At 29.4% G+C, this 19,397-nt stretch overlaps 1 protein-coding gene across 4 annotated transcripts in view; it reads right to left on the bottom strand.

Moving 5' to 3' along the window:
- Nucleotides 1-64: 64 nt before the first annotated feature.
- Nucleotides 65-19,397, bottom strand: part of LOC122628220 (putative fatty acyl-CoA reductase CG5065) — a 31,267-nt gene continuing 11,934 nt past the window's right edge. Inside the window, exons 1-9 of one of the 4 annotated variants that reach the window (XM_043810269.1) lie at nt 9,170-9,408; nt 7,556-7,696; nt 2,628-2,906; nt 2,143-2,459; nt 1,749-1,996; nt 1,466-1,652; nt 1,185-1,370; nt 845-1,105; nt 65-721 (exon numbers count right to left, since the gene is read on the bottom strand). In XM_043810269.1, coding sequence (XP_043666204.1) covers nt 646-721; nt 845-1,105; nt 1,185-1,370; nt 1,466-1,652; nt 1,749-1,996; nt 2,143-2,459; nt 2,628-2,876 — 1,524 coding nt within the window. In that variant the 5' untranslated portion in view covers nt 2,877-2,906; nt 7,556-7,696; nt 9,170-9,408 and the 3' untranslated portion in view covers nt 65-645. Of the gene's footprint in view, nt 722-844; nt 1,106-1,184; nt 1,371-1,465; nt 1,653-1,748; nt 1,997-2,142; nt 2,460-2,627; nt 3,380-7,555; nt 7,697-9,169; nt 9,409-19,397 lie in introns of those variants that run through there. The other 3 variants (XM_043810268.1, XM_043810270.1, XM_043810267.1) reach the window with 3 other exon arrangements.

Genomic DNA, 19,397 nt, shown 5'->3' with positions numbered 1-19,397 from the left:
CGACTTAAAAACTTGCTTATTTCAATTATAAACACTTAGGTAAAGTACAATCCAAATTCCAACATATTTAAAAGTATTTCAAATGTATTTATTTATTCTCATATAATACAACCAATATTTAATAGTAGCTTATGAGTAATAGTGAAATACATTAGTAAAAGTGAAATTTCTGATCGATTCTCATAAATTTACAATAAATACGATATGCATTAAAAGTATTAAAATCGAAACGTTCAGAAATCGATGGTCCTTCGTTGATTCTCCTTGTCATTTTATTTAATTCTATCTATAACGTCAAATTTGTACATTTTCGAGTGTTAAGCGTAATTGTTGCTCCTATAAAGAAGTATGTACATTAAGTAATCTGTTTGGACGTTGTATTCAGGACCAAGAAAAGATTTATTTATAATCTCAGCAGTCTCGCTATTCAAACTTTCTTATCAAATGTTGCAATATAATTAATATACTTATGATAATTAAGTAAAATAGTGTTTCATCATCAGAAAAGAAGTTATGATAAAAAACCACTGCTTTATTATCTATAGAAAAATGAAGAATGATTTGGTTGGCCACGATAGTTTTCTTATAACATTTGATCAATTTTTCGTTTACAACAAACAAACATTAAAAATTTCTTAAGTATCACTAACCAACGTATTTTAATAATTTGTACAAAAATAAGATACTCAAAGCTTGAATAATTTTACGTAGCCAGTATAGCCTGTAACATAGAAAAAGAAACATATAATTCGTCGTAGAGTTATCGTAGTTTATTGCAGGAAAAAGAAAATAGAAATAAAGAAAAAAATAAAGAAAGAAAAAAAAAAACATTGTTCAAACTCACTTGGAAAGTCGACTTCGTGCTTTGGTCAAAGAATCGGGATGATCCTTTAAAATATATTTTCTAATACCCAATGTGTACTGACGAGTATATGCATCCCAATCTATATCCTTGAAGTCTACGCGAAATCGGCTACAGTCGTTCATAGTTTTTACATGTTTTATCAAATCCATCATATTGTCTAAAGCAAAGTCCCATTCATGTAAGGCGAAGAATGCTCCGACTTTCGCGGCACGATCGATACGTTTCGACATATTCAACATGCTGCGTATAAAATAAAACAGAATGTACATAGATTTATATTTATACATTTTAAAAGTTATTTTTTCTCAACAATACATACATAGGTTTACTACCCTGACACATTAACAATAAATCCACTAAGAACGCAGGTAAAAAGTGTAATATAACGACTATTACTTTATGAACTAATCTGTTGGTTCTAATTGCGACATTGGGATACCACATAACGTATTTCGATGGAGATTCTATGACATGTTTTCTTATGTGTTTAGCGAACTCGCCCCAACTGTAACACATAAAGTATAAAATGTAAAATGAACGTCTGAAGACGAAGACTGAAGTTCCATTCAAAAACCTTTATTTCCTTTATTGATTATTTACCTGATAGGATTGATGGTGCTACTCGCACAATTGTAAACTTGTATGGAACCGTCACGACGTATCGTACTATGCCAAGCCGCACATATCAGTGTATCAACGACATAGTCGACCGGTACAACGTCGATTTTTAACTTTCTATCGCCATATATACTTCTAATGGTACCCCTGCCAATTTCAGTAATAATACCTATAAAATAAAAATATAATGATAGAAGACAGTATTTCATCGAATACAACAATTGATATCGATCGTTAAAAAGATGTTTTTATACGATCCTCATACCTGTAATACCATATAAATTATCCACCCAACCTGGAAGTGGTTCTTGATAAGCGGCACAAATTATACTAGGTCTAACTATAATGATCGGCAAACCAATTCCTTTCTTCGATACAAGTTCTTCCGCAATACCTTTCGTGAGTGTATACGTATTTGGATGTTTTTCAAGTAATTTCTTTTCTAATACAGTTAACGTTTCATCATCAAGAATTTCACACATATCCATAATAACTTGTGCCGTTATTTTCGTTCTATAATGTTCGAAAAAAAAAGGATATGATTAACATTTATGTTTTTTGCGTTATTATATAAAGTAAAAAATTATCTAAATAAAATTATAAAAAACAGTATTAATTGTTTTTTTTTTTTATTTTTACAATAAAATATTAATTCTTACTCATAAACGAGTTCTTTCACTTCGCGTTTATCAGCGTTACTGTAAGCCGTACTGACGTGAACAAAACTTTTAAGATGGCTCATGGATTTGCATAGATCTAATACTCGATCGGTCGCCCTTATGTTCAACATAACGGCTACTTTAAGAGGCTCGTTAAAACGTACAGTGGCTGCACAATGGAAAACTATGTTCACATTTTGAGTTAACGTCATTCTATCATCAACACTCAAACCGAGATCAGGCTCACTCGCGTCTCCTCGTATTGGATAAACTTTGTTTATCACACCTGGATGTTCGCAACGAACTCTATCGAAAATCTGAAAAAGAAATCTATTAATCTATTTACTCTCCTTTGTCGTAAAATAATTAACAATTTTATTTTTCATTAATAACTTTCTCTAATACGCTAATTTTTCATTTGTTTTGATAAACATATGATAATTTATATCAAAACATTAAATAATATACAAATACGATTAACTCACCGAATTATTTACGAGCGTTTTAAATCTTTCTTTAACGGTTTGACCCTTTTTTGGACGGATCAGTAAATAGATCGTGCTTACGCGAGGACACGATCGTAAAAGCTTTTCTATGAGAGCTTTTCCAAGAAAACCAGTCGCACCAGTTACGAATATCACTGAGTCAGCAAAGAAAGCTTCGATCGAAGTATCGTTAAGATTGGCCTCATCATTGATACGCTCTGAATCAGTGTACGCACTCGTTGTACCCATTTTGATGATGACACAAAAAACTCGTACTTCCTTAGTTATTGAATAACAAAAAAAAAAGGAGAAGAGAACGATAAAAAATATAATTATCATAGATATCAAGACAAACATAATAACAATTTCATTTCGATATCATAATTAATTTATATAAAATTAAATTGCCGCATTTAAATTTTAATTGTTTCACAATTATTTTCTCACGATTATATGAGATTAATTATAGTTTTCTACAGTAGACCAATTGAAGTTTTAGATAAACAAATTTTTACTCGTACATAGATTTTGATTATTTCTTCGTAGAAAAAACTAGTACATTCTCATATGATTTATATGCCAAAAAAACGATGTCATAGTTGCTCAATAACTCTAAAATATCGATCGATCTAATAAAAACAAAGTTGTGCTATTAGCACTATGTGAAAACGCATGTCAAAGTGCATTTTATTCCTATTTGAAAATTAAAAAAAAGGACGACTTTGTTAATGCGCTTCTATTACAGTAGTTCTGGGTTCTATCCTCACACGCAAACAAATTATTTTCTCTCTGGGTTCTCTTAAGTCCGATTTATCTATAAACTTTTCTAATAAATTTTCTAGTAAAAAAAAAAAAAAGATAAAAGATCATAAACTGTGGCTAATAGTATGAATATTGAATACTTGAAGCAGAAATAGAATTTCCTAGAATTCTCGTATATTATTATATGAAATTAAAATAATTTATAAGTTCTGATATGTTAAAAAACATAAACACGAGCATTTAAGTAATTAGTTATGATTGATAATACGTGTAAAAAATAACACATGTAGGAAAAGTCAGATTGTTCGATATATATATATATATCAAAATAAGTTAATCAAAGATATATTGAGATTAAATGTAATGAATTAATTCAATATTATTTTAATAACTACTTTTCAATATGCATAAGGTTTTTTTTTCATTTATTTCCTTTATTAATTAATAATATTATGATCTTTGATATTCATCATATGAAACATATTTTTTCAAGTAGGTCATAGAATAAATATACAAATAATCATTTTTATAAAACGATTTGACATAAATGTCGAAAGGACAGCTCGTCTGAATAGCATCGATCGGATAGAAAATTCTCCATTGAATAAGTTCTCTTAACCTTGATAATTTAAATATTCATATGACGATCTTAAATATTTATATGTGTGATCTAGAGAACTACATTAACATAAAAAGAAAATGAAAAATATTTGTGTATTTTTCTATGATTATATTTTTAAAAACAAAACATAACTTTCTTATAAATGTATTATCATTATATACATATATAATATATCTATTTCATTTAAATTTGTTAATAATATATATTTTATAATATATTTGATCGTCCCAAAAGTAATGTGATTTTTTAAAAATAGATTTTAAAATAACGCTAAAAGAAAATGCATTTAACTATAATATATATTTAACTATAATATGCAATATCCTATAAATAAACAACAAAACATTTTGAAAATCTCTTCTTTTTCGGAACAAAAGTACTAAAACTATCTTTAACCTTGACTTAAACTCATAGTACTTGGACCATAAATTTTACTTATTTTATTTATTACTACTATAGTAATGTTGTCTTAGCAAAACTTCCAAAACAAAATATATCTTTAATAGTTTATCAACGCTTCTGTCACGATGTTTATTTTCTTACTCTAAAATTCATATGTTAAAAGTTAAACCGATGTAAAATTACTTGAAACACTTTGCAAATTCTAATAAAACATATGCATTGAAATACGCAATAACTGTAAAATATTGCATTATTTTAATCAATAAGCAGAAACTGATTTACTTATGGGATGATCTAATATATTAAAATATATTATTTATAGTATTATTTTGAATTTTTATAAGAAAATATTCTTTATATATATATATATAAAATGTGATATATAGATAGTATATTATCTATAGAGTAACTATAATTTATACGATCGTCAGTTATAATTTTTAAAAAGACTGTAGATACGTCAAATGATACAATTAGAAGAGACAACAAGGATAACAACATACGGCATATTAATGGTCGGTTTAGATACAATAAATAAAGTCGTTCTGCAAACTACAAAAACTGTAACCACAAAAACAGTGGTTACGAATGCGTATTATTGCGAAGAAACGATTCACAGAACGATGCTATATATTAGTTTCGACAATGTAGATGTGCGCATGGAAAGCATGCCACAAAATAATCGATGTCGCCATACCTATACATGATAAATATCGAGCCGTCGCCCTTTCCATAACCTATATTTCACGTTTATCTATATACGATGTGTGCACTGCTCACATTATGCTAACTAATGTTAAAAAAAATTTTTTTTTAAATTAAAAAATTTTTTGTACGTATAAATATTTATAAAAAATTAAAACGTAATCATATAAATGATAATTTAATGTTAATTCAGAAAACACTTCCATGTTTGATTATATAAACAGTCCGAATTTTAAACAGCCCAAATAAATCCATACAAGATCGGATAAAAAAAAATATAAGCTATATATGTAAATAAATGTGTCAAAAAACTAATTGGCAGAAATCCATTCGTAAAGATTTCAAGAATCACATATTCCAAATTATTTATTATATACATATATATTACATAAATATTATTTAAATTAATATGATCCAAATTTAAATAAAGACATCGCGCTTATATCTTAACGTTTTTTTTGGCATGATAATCGAAAAAATTAATGAAGAAAAAAAGCAATCAAACAAAATACAATCTTCATGATTTCATTATAAAAATCACAATTCTATGACAAGCATGATGTATACATTCTAATTTGACAAATTAATATTTCAGAGAGAAAAAAAATATATTCAACTTAATCTCTAGAATTAATATATTCATAGGTTTCGTGTATAAATCTTCGAAACGAATTATTTCTTTCATAATTAACGTCTCTATATTATATAGAATGTTTCAGAAATGAATTCAGCCAAATTTTAAGAATATACAATATTTTACGTTTATTTTTATTGATGTATGAATGAACATTTAAAAAAAAAACATATAAACCTATCTTAGGAAACACTTCCTTTCTAAGTTATAAACATCTTTTATTTACATGAGGCAATAGATCTCGCATTCAACATTTCATAAATTATCCTTCTACTCACCTTCTATAATAAGTAAACAAGAAGTTTGGAATGTCTTCGACAATCCATGTGACATTTATATATATATATATAAATACATAAATATATCAATTCGAAAGTAAATTACTTCTAACGATTTTCTGTAATTAAACATTGTAATAGTTTCAAATAATATTTTATATTTTTTATAAATAAAATAAATGTTTATAACGGAAAAAAAACTATTTCCTTAACAACGTTTATATAACTTTTTTCATCCTTACAGTGAATAAAATATACTGTTAAAAAGTTTGGCAATTTATTTCTGGAACAGCCTGTATATATAACAAGAAAAAGAAAGAAGAAGTAGAAGAAAACCGTTGTGAACGCGACAAAAAGAAAATCATTGATTTTTCGTGACTCAGAGTAAGTCACGAGACTCTTGCACCTATCATTTTCCCTTTACTTACTCCGTGTTCATTACCGTACGATTACCTGCGAAATTGGAAAAGAAGTTTAAATCATTTATTACACGGCTAATTTAAACTTCTCGATTTCACGATTTTCCATTCTATTCTTCGTTTTCATTGGTTCAACGTTAGTAATATTACGAAGAAGAAACTTATTTATATAAATCTAATCTCAAGAAAAATTATTATTCTCTAATATAGATTTTTATTTATTATTATATATTATAAAACATTAAGGTATTTAAAGGAAAATCTGAAAAAGGAGAATAAATTTAAGGAGATATGAGAGAGAGAGAAAAAAGGAAAATGAAAAAAAGAAATAATCAAAAAAAAAGAAAGATTTAATAAATAAACATTTAGAAAAAAATTGCGTGAATTTTCTTAGATTAAACGATAAAAATAATTTTGCGATGTTAATTAATGTGATAAAAGTCTTTTTTGTTTGTAATAAGTATGAAGGGAACGATGAGACGATAAAACCGAATCGATTTCCCTTTATCGACGTTGTACCGAAGCGCAGACATTCGGCGCAACAGACGGGTATACGTAGAACGATGAAATCAAATGAAAAGGGAGTAGGGCCACTTCGAAAAAGAAGCACCCTATCGAATATTACAGGAACGACGAACGGAATACGTTAAAAAGTACTTAGGCATATGTATGTATCTGTCGGCTTATCGAAATATAACTTGCGTATAAACAATACGATTTGACGAATACATAAAAGAAAAAAGAAAGAAATATTTCTATCTTTAAAAAAATTATCTTCCCATATTTTAGTAGAAAATCTAAGAATAATAAAAATCGTTAACTTGACGTTGCGGTTTACTTTGTTTTCTTATCGCGTTAGATATATGTAGAAGGTGTCGATAATGTTATTTACATAACCGATCGTTACGCCTTCGAAGTTTGCAGCATAAGTTCTTTTTTTTTCTTTAATATCGTAATCAACAGTTAAAATGAATAAAAAAAAATATCGTTGACAATTATTAACTCACTCTATAATGTTTTTTTTATCCTGATCTTCAAACAAATTTCTTTATCCTGATTTAAATTTGACAAGAATTTAATAAATAAAAACAATGATCAAAGTATACCCTGGTTAATTGTTAAATCTCGTCGAAGATTCTTCCTTAGATTGAAATTGAATAATTTCTTTCTTCGATGGTGGTTTCTCTTCACTGCTGATCCAATTTGACTCGACAACTTATTCCGACAATACTAATTTAAGTTTTAAGCTGAAATAGAAATATATATATGTATATGCACACACACACACACACATATATATATATATATATTAATGTAAAATAAAATGTAATATACAATTTACATTTAGCTGTATATAGAAAGTCATTCCGAAATATACAAATAAATTTTTTTCAGCAAAGTCGATCAACAAATCAGATTTTAGTTGATTATTTTAGATGATTACCGCTTTGGAATAACTAATTTTATCCAAGGGTAAAGTTGTATAGCGATTTTTCAAACACTTATCTTATCTCGTATACATATAACGTGTTCAGGCAACCTCCTACTTTGAAATTGTTAGTGTTTGAGCAAAGAAAATAAAAATAATTTAATAACAATCGTAATTTCGCATTGAAAAGAAAAACGAACGATTCTCGAAAAAAGAAAAAAATATTTTCTATTAAGTAAGATCTGATTGTATCGTTTCTATTATCGAACGTTATTACGTACACACGTACGTTTCAATGATAATCATAATTTTGCACTGGAAAGAAAGACGGACTTTTCTCAAAAAAAGAAAAGAATAAATACGTTTTAATTAGTGAAATTGATCTGACAGCATCCTTCGTATTATCGAACGTTATTACGTACCTACGTACGAATATACTACTATTGTAAGTCTAACAGGTTGCATTTCGTCGTAACATTACGAGCGTGCGCCGACATGCACACATATACATACGCAAATACATTGAATGATACTGATCGTCTGCCTATAATCTATTCGAGCTTTCCATCGGATTTTATCTTTCTGTCGACTTTCTTCTTTATGTATGTTGGAGCTTGTGTAGATGTTTGTATGAACGAGCCCAATGATTGTAAAAGACAACATAATATCAAGACGTATATAAGATTTAAACTCGGGTAACATTATGTTTGTAACGTAGGATCTTTTATTGACAAATAATCCCTATATATCGTTTATGCAAATGTGAGAAAGAAAGGGGAAAAAAAAAGGAAAGACAACAGACGAGAGTTCGAGAAAGGAAATAAGAGAATAACGCGAACAGGATTAACGATGATATTTTCAAAAACGTATCCTTTTTCTTCATTCTAGGGAATTGTAAGGGTTCTTCTAGGGGATTATTACTGTGTCATATGGGGTATATCGACGAAAGGGCACGACTAGGGACACGTGTAACCTTGTGCTTATTATTATTATCAAAAATACGTATGAACCGGTTTTAAGTTCACACGTCCTTCGAGACGTGCGCAATTGTTTCTGGGTATGATTGATTGAAAAAAGTCAATATGGTAAGAGAAAAGGACAATAAAAATAAAATAAAAGATAATATAACATTTATGAGAGAGACGAAGAGAGGAATAGACAGGAGGAGAACAAAAATAAATATCACGAAGGCTAATATACACATTCGATTGTATATATTATTAAATAAAAGAAGAAGAAAAAGAAAGGACAAGAATATAATATAAGAAAAGAAGAAAAGATGGAAACATACCTCGTTTGTTCTTCTCTTTAAATATATATCATCTCTTTTCTTCCCAATGGTTTCTTCCTTTTTCTATACCTCAAAAACGATCCACCCTTTTGGACTAGATTCTACTACTAATTCTATTGATTCATTCTTTTGACAGACACAAACGTTCAAATTAATGCCGGTACAAACACACAATTTAACTACACTCTTCCTATCCCCCTTCGACCTGTCTTATGGACAGAAGGGGCAAAACTGAATCTATCCGCGTCTGCGAATCGCTCTCTGCTTTGATAGTATGTCAGTTTACCGCTAGATGGAACATCTCTAAGGGTCAATTTCGTTAAGGTTGCGCTTTCGTTTTGCACGTCAATAATTATTTCTTTGTTTTTAATTATCTTTCTTTCTCATGTATATTTTCTTATTCTTTCTCATATATATCTTTTATTTTTTTTAGAATACTTCTCAAGATAGATACGTACGAATTATCTGACGATAGAATTTCTCGTATTTTTCAATAGTTGTAATATAAAAAATCGGTTTTATATTCACTTTGGTTTTTTTCTAATATGTTTAAATAAACAAATTTATATATTATAAATACACACATGCACGCGCGTGCGCATGCGCATGTAAATATACATATATATATATAGATATATATATACATATATATACATATATATATGTGTATATATATATATACATACTTATATATATATATATATATAGATTATTAGAATACTTTATCTGTCTCGTAAAATAATTTTCCATTAAACAGACACTAGTTATCTGAATTGGTGTGTAAATTGAAAAATATTTTAAGCTATCTATATTTTTTTGAAATTCGTGAATTTCTTTTATCTAATATAAGTGCAAAAATTATTAGAAAAATTGAAGAAAGAAGTGAAAGAGGTAGAGGAAAAATAATATAGAGAAAGTGAATTTTTCCAATATCGAAAGGATTATGCAACAAGATTGCATACTTAGTTATATCATGAAGAAGACGGAAGAACTTTCTTCGCTTGCATTCACATAGACAATCGCGTGTCCATGTATGCCCGTGTTGACAAGCTCACACTCGTATATGTAAAACTCGTGTAATTCTTTTTGTTATATTATATTTGTCTTACCTAGTTCAAAGTTTCCTTATTATATATGAACACTTTGTAACAATAACGAAAGAAAATGAATGAATTTACAGGACACTCAAATGAAGTAGAATATGGTATTACTTCTCTTCCTTGACTGCAATCTCTCCGCCACGTATATTCTACTAAATACCTCTTGCCCCATTTTGCTTTTATCCCCTTCTCTTGCGAACGAAGGTACAAGACTTTCCACTTCTTTCGACCAAACGGATTTGTCCCCTAATTTGAAACTATTAAATCGATTCTAAACGTTTCATGACACATTTGCTTTAAACTTTATTTTGAAGTATTGTTTAAAATTTTGTCTATATTTTTTTACCGGATAACATGATTCAATGATAAAGCGTAAATAACTAAAAGATTTTTTTGAGATAATCTATTTAACTCATCGGCGAATGATTATGGAAAATCTCGTTTTCGAACAGGTATATTATTTCTTGATTATTTTTCGTTTTAATTTATTTTTATTTATTTTTATATTATAATTAATCGTTTTAAGATAACGATATTATTTTTTTTTCTTTGCCTTCAAATATTATTAAGCTTGTTTCTGCGAATATTTTCAGTTACTTATTTTTTATGGTCCATTTATATACAATTATACTGTGACCGTTCATATCTAAACATTTATATATGATTGGAAATGTGCAGGTGTTATAGTATCTAAATATTATAAATACATGCGTTTATAAAAATAAATAACGTCATATATGGATGAGATAAGTTCAGACATATTTATATAAGTTCCTCCTATGGTCGTGCTCCTCCACGATCAAATCGTGAATCAGAGAAAATATCAATGGCTGTCAAATGTGATCAAAGGATTACGAATAATGAATAGCACGGATGATGTATAAACTGTTACATATAAAGCTATGGTAACTAATTCCAGTCAAAAGCTATAATTTAATCTTATTTCTTTACGATATTCTCTTATTATTTCGTTATTAAAATTAATTATGTAGGACAGTAATTTAAATTGTCATTTAGGAAATGATTGAACATTTTTATGAAACTTAGAAATTCTATATTTTTCTCGTGTCTTCGTATCCAATAACGATAAATTATTAAACTGAGCCTGGAAGGACTGCAACCCGATCAACGTGCTTGCTCTAATGCTATACGTATATCTATAGACCTAGAATACCTAATAAATCATGATTAGAAATAGGACACATTTGGAAAATATTATCTATGATTTTTAATTGTTCAATTATTTTGAAATCAAGAATCAAGAAATTTTATTTATTCACACAATATTATTTTATACTGTGTATGTGCCCGTACATATTTACGTAAGCGATAAATGATATATATTGAAGTGTATTATGACAAAATGAATAATTAAAAAGTTATATGCAATTTCTAAAATTTTATGTTAATAAACCATTCATATAGAAAGTCTATTGTACATAATGAATATCATTCGTTTATAATAAGCTAGGCGATTTGAAATATAAGTATCAGAAATCATTCGAATTAAAATACAAAGTAGCGATATTCATCGTCAGGTCATGTTTTTTCGTTCCTCAAAATACTTTTTACGTAAGTTTGTAGAAATTAATACTATTTGTCATCAATGACTAATCTCTCCAAGATTTATCATCCAAATTCGCCAACTAATAAATATAAATATCTAATTCTATGTTAATGAAAAATTATGATTTTCTTTTTTCTTTTTGTCTTAATAATTTTTATTATTATAAAAAACGCATTACCTGGAATAAAGATAAAAACAAAACAAAACAAAATTTATCAGTAAAGAAGAAAGAGTCGAAACGATCGAATTAGATACCACGTGTTCACTTAAACGTATATATATACATGTATCTACATCTTGTTTTTGAACGATTCAAGGAAAAAGAGCGTAGAAAATTAATTTTCTATATTCTTCCATTAAATTAACGAAGTGTAAAATAAAATTAATGCACCTTCGATTATTTCAAATTTCACATGTGCAAACTTTGAACTTCACACTCATGTGAGTATTAATGCATACAAATACATGCAGAAATAAAGGATAACTTGAGCCTCCGTTATGATGTGCAAACTTTCTTTTTTTTTTTTCTTTCTTACTCACTCCCTTTTTTACGTTTCTATAAATAAAGTTAGTTCGACTATTTTTAATGCCACATGACGTCACCCTCTCCCTCTCAGCCGACGTGAAGAACGAGTACCAACGAGAGAGTTTCTTGACCGATCGCGTCGAGACTTCATGAAGCTAACTCAAAGAGAAAGAGAGAAAGAGAGAGAGAAGAGAGAGAGACAAAGATATACTACACACAAAGAGAGAGAGAGAGAGAGAGAGAGAGAGAGAGAGAGAAGAGAGAGATGAAGATATACTACACACAAAGAGAGAGAGAAAGAAAGAGAGAGAGAGAGAGAGAGAGAGAGAGAGAGAGAGAGAGACAAACAAAGATATAGAAGAGCGAGCTGGAAACTGACCTTACCGTTTCTTCACGGTATCGGAGACGGTAGTTTATCGTTATTGATGTTTTTGTAAACCGATAACTATGACATAAGAATGAACTTTTTGATTCAATGGTAATAAAAGGATGAAAAGTGTGTCATGGCGATTCTATCCGAGGATCCATATGGTATCATACATTTTTATATAAGTACTCTTTTATCTCGGCTATGATCATCGATTACGTTATAAAAAGAAAAAATTCGATATATTTTTAATGATTATTATTGCTATTTATTATTTTTTTTTTTTTTTTTTTTTTTTTTTTACCAATTTTAATAAGATCATGTAACATATTATAAAATCGTACGAAGACGATGAGAAAATACGGATCTTCAATAAACAAACAAATGAGAATACTCCCATGTATTGATATTTTAAAGTGGATGATGTAAAGTCGCAAAAACGGATCCTTGGTGACCGATGGATTCTCCCAGTTTAACATAACGTCATGAGTTTACTGTTAGAAATGTGCGCAAGTGACACTTCACTAATGTCTGTCGTCATCCTTGAAATATATACGTCATTTATAGCGAAATATCGATCTCAAATCCCTATCTCTTTCTAATTTCCTTCGTTACATCAACTTTCAAAACTAGATCGGGTTATCGTTAAACGACCTGGACCACATATCAAACAACATCAAATTCTATGTACAATTTCAGACCAACAGTCGTTCATTTGTGAACGATAAAATATGAAAGAAAAAAAAAAAAAAACGCGGATCTTCCATCTTTCTTCTTTTTTTTCCTTCATAAAAAGTTATAATGATAACGATTATAAAAATTATTATATTTGTTCGGGCATCGATTCTATCCAAATTTTTTAATTAAACAGAAATTATGTAATTGTAAGACCCCCTGTTAAGTCAAATGAGTCAAATGAATTTCGAGATAGAGATCTCCCTTTGTTGATCTTTCTACGATAAAATGATAAGAGTTTTGACGTTTTATGTATTATCGTTTAGATGGATACGGCTAGATAGATAATATACGTACGTACATATGCTATAGAATGTGCGAACTAGAGTTACACATAAAAACGGAGGCACGTATGCGTGACGCAATATGGTATCTTGGTATTCGGGGGCGTGTTCTTAAAAATATAATCATTGAATCCTAATCTTGATCGAGAAAGAGTGGAAGAGGAAGAGAGAGAAAGAAAGGGAGAGAAGAAGGAGAATATACGAAAAGCAAAAGATATTCTTGACGTAGTCTCTTCTAGACAGTACACTCTTCTGCTCTCTCTCTCTCTCTCTCTCTCTCTCTCTCTCTCTCTCTCTCTCTCTCTTCTCTCTCTCTCTCTCTCTCTCTCTCTCTTTTTCTTTCTCTATCTATCTATCTATCTATCTATCTATCTTATTATAGCTATTGTGTTCTACTACGTTCCATATCACATTCACCAAGCAATTTCAATAAAATTTTCCAAAATCATTTAAATATATATACTAATGAAACTATGCGAGTAACTAAAGTGTGAACAAATTTCGTGTATTGAAATCTTTTTTCATTAAATTTTCTAGCAACATTTCAACGTCCATTTCTAATTTTTACTGAAATTATCAGATAGAGATACGTGATAGTCGAAGAATTGGCATTTAATAATTCGACGTTTCCTATATCCACTTGTATTGTACGAAACGTAATACGTTCACACCAAGTACTACGATTTCATACGTGACAGGCGAGAAAATCCATGCGATGAAAAATTCCATTGGAACAAATTTCCATCCTTTTGATATTACTTTTCTTTCATATTCAATAATGCATACTATACATCGCATGTAGCAGTAACACACTCGTTGACACACTCTGATAACGATATATATATTGTTAAAAATTAATAAGTAAATGAATGATTCACAATGAATATGTGAATGATCTTCGGTAACTTTGCTAAATATTTATGTCGCATTAGAATATCTATACGAATAAAAAGAAAAAATAAATCGATTCTAGAACTCTATGGGCAATAAATATTATTCTATGGATCTACGTGACCGAATTTATTACGTTGTTTTAACGTTACGATGAACTTCGCGTGTTCATATAAAAAAAAAAAAAAATAAAAATAAAAAATCCACGAAATTTATAATAATTCTATGAAATACGAAGAACTAAATGGACACTTAACTACTTTTTTCTAAACGTTCTATATATCTCCCCTCCCCTTTCTTTATCTCGCATACGCACGCACATTTACATAGATATACTATATCACCACAAAGGAATAAAATATCCCTTGACAATACCACGAGTATGTCGTCTGGGTCGTAAAGGCGACACGTTTATTGCATTTTCCTCGAAAGTATGATAACGTTCGCATTGCATCACGTTCCCATATCGAAATCCATTAAGTTATGCTCTTATCTGTCATATGATTTTGCGCATAAACGCGAGGGTATACTTTGTTGTTAATAAGAATATGAAAAAAAAAAAGAAAAAAAATATATACATATATTTGCCAAAAAAATCTTATTAAATATTGTTCATTTCTCTTAATCCTTTTGTTTCCGAAAAGACGGTTGATGAAATTCAGTAAAAATGTATTATATTTTTAAATTGTAAAAAAAATAAAAATATAATTAAAAGATCTTTCAATTATATCAATTAAAAATTAATTATCCTTTTGTTCCTTTAACGTGAAATGATTGAGAAATAGATCTACAGAGAAAGAAAGAGAGAAAGAGAGAGAGAGAGAAATAGAAAGAGATAGCAAAAATAAATGAGACAGTTTCTAAATTAGTCTGTTGAATTATTTCCTGGTCGGAACTTTGCACATGGCCGACGTAAGGTATTAACATATTTTCGAATTCTTTCCACGCGAGGCACGCCTACGATCATCCTTTCGAATGAGACCTGCGAGCCGGGAGTTCCAGCTTGATGTTTCATACATTGTCTTTAAACATTTTCCACGAAATATACTTGCCTAAATACTATGGGGTCGATTACGCAATAAAATGATTTAGTCCCGCGTTCCTTTTTCTGAGAAACGCAACTCGAGCATGTACATCTATAGATCGATCGAATTTTCGATGCACGTCAAACCAAATCTAAATAAACGATTCCTGGAAAATGTAAAGAGAAAGAGAGAAAAGATAAGGGGAGAGAGAGAAAGAGAGAGAGAGAGAGAGAGAGAGAGAGAGAGAGAGAGAGAGAGCAAGTTCCATTCACAATTTCAATATTCGAATCTATTCTTTCTCTTATGTGATATTTTTAGTTTTTCCTTGTAGTTATTTTGAGACAAACACGTGGAGAGTAATCAAACAAAATTTCTAATTCCAACTCTAATTTAAATAGAATTAAGAAATATAGCATTTTCTTTTTTTTTTTTTTTTTAGTAAATACATTCGTTGATCTTATAATAATCATTAACACCGTAAAAAAATAATAGCTCATTACCATAATCAATAACAGTTAATTTATGTAGGACACCGAATGTTTACCTTATTGTAATCATATTCATTATCCTCAAAGTATATAGAACGTTAATGCGACGAGATTCGCAACAATAATTTTCTAAAAGATACGCAATGCACATAAAGTATGCATTCGTACTTTTCACAGAACACTAATTATCTAATTACTTGACCTCAATAAAAACTAACTTGGGCTTTGTCATTCTAGGAAAAAAAAGAAAGAAATATAAAATTGTTATTGAGAGGCTCGATAATTATCTGTCTATTCATAAATGATGAAATATTGCGTTTCAAGTGAACTGTTTAATTCGATCCGCCATTATCTAGTAATGTATGTATGTGTGTGTGTGTGTGTGTGTGTGTGTGTGTGTGTGTGTGTGTGTGTGTGTGTGTGTGTGTGTGTGTGTGTGTGTGTGTGTGTGTGTGTGTGTGTGTGTGTGTGTGTGTGTATATATGATATATATATATATATCATATATACATATATATATAGATATCGAAATAGTACTTCACGAGCCACATACGTGAAACGTATTTTTTCGAAAAAAAATCTTTATGATTCAACAGATAGATAATTGCAATATTATGCAAAAAAAAATCGTAATTGAACGTACCATTGAAATTCCATGATATATACTTAATACACAATTAGTTAAAATTTTTAAGGTGTTCCTAAGTATTTGTCATATTGGAGAATGCATATTATTATGGATAATTCGTGCTATTAATTTCTTTCGCGACAAATAAGTGGGGTAGTCAGGTGTTCTTAGTATCTTGAATAAAATGAAAGAGAAAGAGAGAAAGAGAGAGAGAGAGAGAGAGAGAAATAGAAAGAAAAAGAGGGATAGAGAGAAGAAAGAGAAAGAGAGAGAGAAATAGGAAAATAGAAAGAGAGGGATAAAGAAAAGAAAGAGAAAGAGAAAGAGAAAGAGAAAGAGAGAGAAACATGGAGAGCCACCTGTTGCGGGCTCAAGCACGTACTTTGACCAGAGTACTCGTAAACATTCGAGAAGCTGTTTTATCTCTTCTTTCTCTCGCTATCTTTTACGTTCTTCAAGATTTGTGTTCTTTTTTTTTTTTTTTAAACAATAGTCTCGAACAACATTTTACGTACTTATCGAGACGTTCGATTGTTATCCGATCGTCATTGAGACTTGAACATTGATATCGATTATTATTTGCTAATTATTTAATTCATTTACAAGTTTCCGTCCTTTTTTTTGTTATTTTTTATTATTGTATTATGATGTAATTTTAATTTCGAACATCTATCATCACATTTGTTAACTCTTCGTAAGATATATACAAAATGTCAACATTTTTTTATTTTCAAATTCCAGATATTAGCTTGTACGAGCAATTCGCGAACATATGGGTATTATTTAAAGTATACTCGACACGAATGTCATATTCTAGTGATAGTATGTATAGTTAAAATAACATATATACATACATACATATAGTTAAACAACATATATATATATATATATATACATACATACATATATATATAAAAATGTAAAGAGATAAAGATGAGATACCGGTGACACGTAACCGGAAATTCTATGTTTGAAAATGATTCAGACAATGTGTTATCGTGCTCTAACATAAATAGAATCTTTGAAAATCTATGAATTAAAATGTAATAAACATTTATTCGCGTCTGCCGATTATAGAAAATCTGAAATCAAAGATTCGTCGAGATTCGTTGTTATCACGAGGTTAAATGTAATAGTTGCTGAATAAAGATAAACAGAACAAATTTTCTTGAATAAACGTACGTATCAACGAGAATGAGTTTGCAATAAGTTAATAAGATTTCATAAAATAGTGCAATTAATGCTGCACATTAGAGAAGCAGTATTTACTACAATAATAATTTGTAATAAGCTTAATACATCATTTAAATGTATTATTAAGTCTATTATATGATACGCAATATTAAATTTTTCTTTCTGCATAAGATATTTATCACTTATTTTTGACGTCAGATCAAACGTAAACGAAACGATTCAAAACGGATTCTTCGACGCTGTTACGTTTTGTAGGCCGATCTTTCGTCTCGTGAAAGTAAATGCTATCAAATCGATTCCACGAAGAACTTCTTGAAATCACGAAGGTGTGAATTGTAATTCGAAAGTGAAATGACGAAACTATAATTTTCTACTCGTACAGTTCGTTTTAAGGATCGATAAATCTGAAATTATAAATCGATGCTAACTCGAAGTTACAATTCGATTTAATTCCTCGTATTTCACATTATAGTGATTCGACGAATTTTATCACGAAAGGAATGTTTGACCGCTTTGCGATTAATTTTTGTACGATCGGTATCATTCATTGAGATATCAGGTAAATACATATATTGGCCAATATGGAGGAGATATCTGGTTCGTAGACAAATACGTATGTAAGTATATATGCGTTGTTATACGCGCGTATAAGTATTGTTTATTGTTTTATCCTGTATTTTAATTCGTATGAATCAGCCGCATCAATGGCTGTCGAACGTTTTCATTGAAAATATATAGAAACTGAAACATTGCTTTCGATCGAATGAATCGAATTCTTTAGTTGGAAAAAGCGCAAAAAATAATGCGTTACTTATTTTTAATTGTGGGAAAACTTGCGTTCTCTCGAATGTTGCCCATGAACGAGGTTCATAAGTGACACTCGAGTAAAGAACGTACGTCTTTCCGCGTGAAAATCCTTTCGCACCTGCGTCGTGTTCCGAGAAGAAAAAATATCTTCTCTTCGCACAACTGAGACCCATGAATACCTAGAATCAACTGTTGAGATAAAACTTGTAAATAGGAAGGGGGGTTAGGGGAAGGGGAAATTCACAAGAGAATATAAAATCTAAGAAGATTAAATAATGAAAAATTAATTACATTGATTATTACATTCGTCATCGACGCATTCTTTTCAAACCAGGGACGCTAAAGAATAAGAGGAAAAAGAAGAAAAAAGTCTAAAGAAGGCAAAGTCTTTTTTGTTGAAACATAAGGAGCGAGATCCTTGTCTTTCGTAATGAGTACACTTAGATGATAGATTAGAATCGATTATTTTCCTATTCCGACTGATCGATATTGTTTCTCTCTGTATATTCCTTATTGTCGATGATGTAAACGAATACAGTCATTAAGTGATAAATATTTCTTTATCAATTGAAATTACTTAACTACTGAAAAGTCGCAATTTTTTTTCATGAAAATC

This window comes from Vespula pensylvanica, chromosome 3 (genome assembly GCF_014466175.1).
Source record: "Vespula pensylvanica isolate Volc-1 chromosome 3, ASM1446617v1, whole genome shotgun sequence".
Classification (NCBI taxonomy): Eukaryota; Metazoa; Arthropoda; class Insecta; order Hymenoptera; family Vespidae; genus Vespula; species Vespula pensylvanica.
The sequence above is the reverse complement of the archived record's forward strand: the minus strand, read 5'-3'. Positions and strand labels throughout refer to the sequence as shown.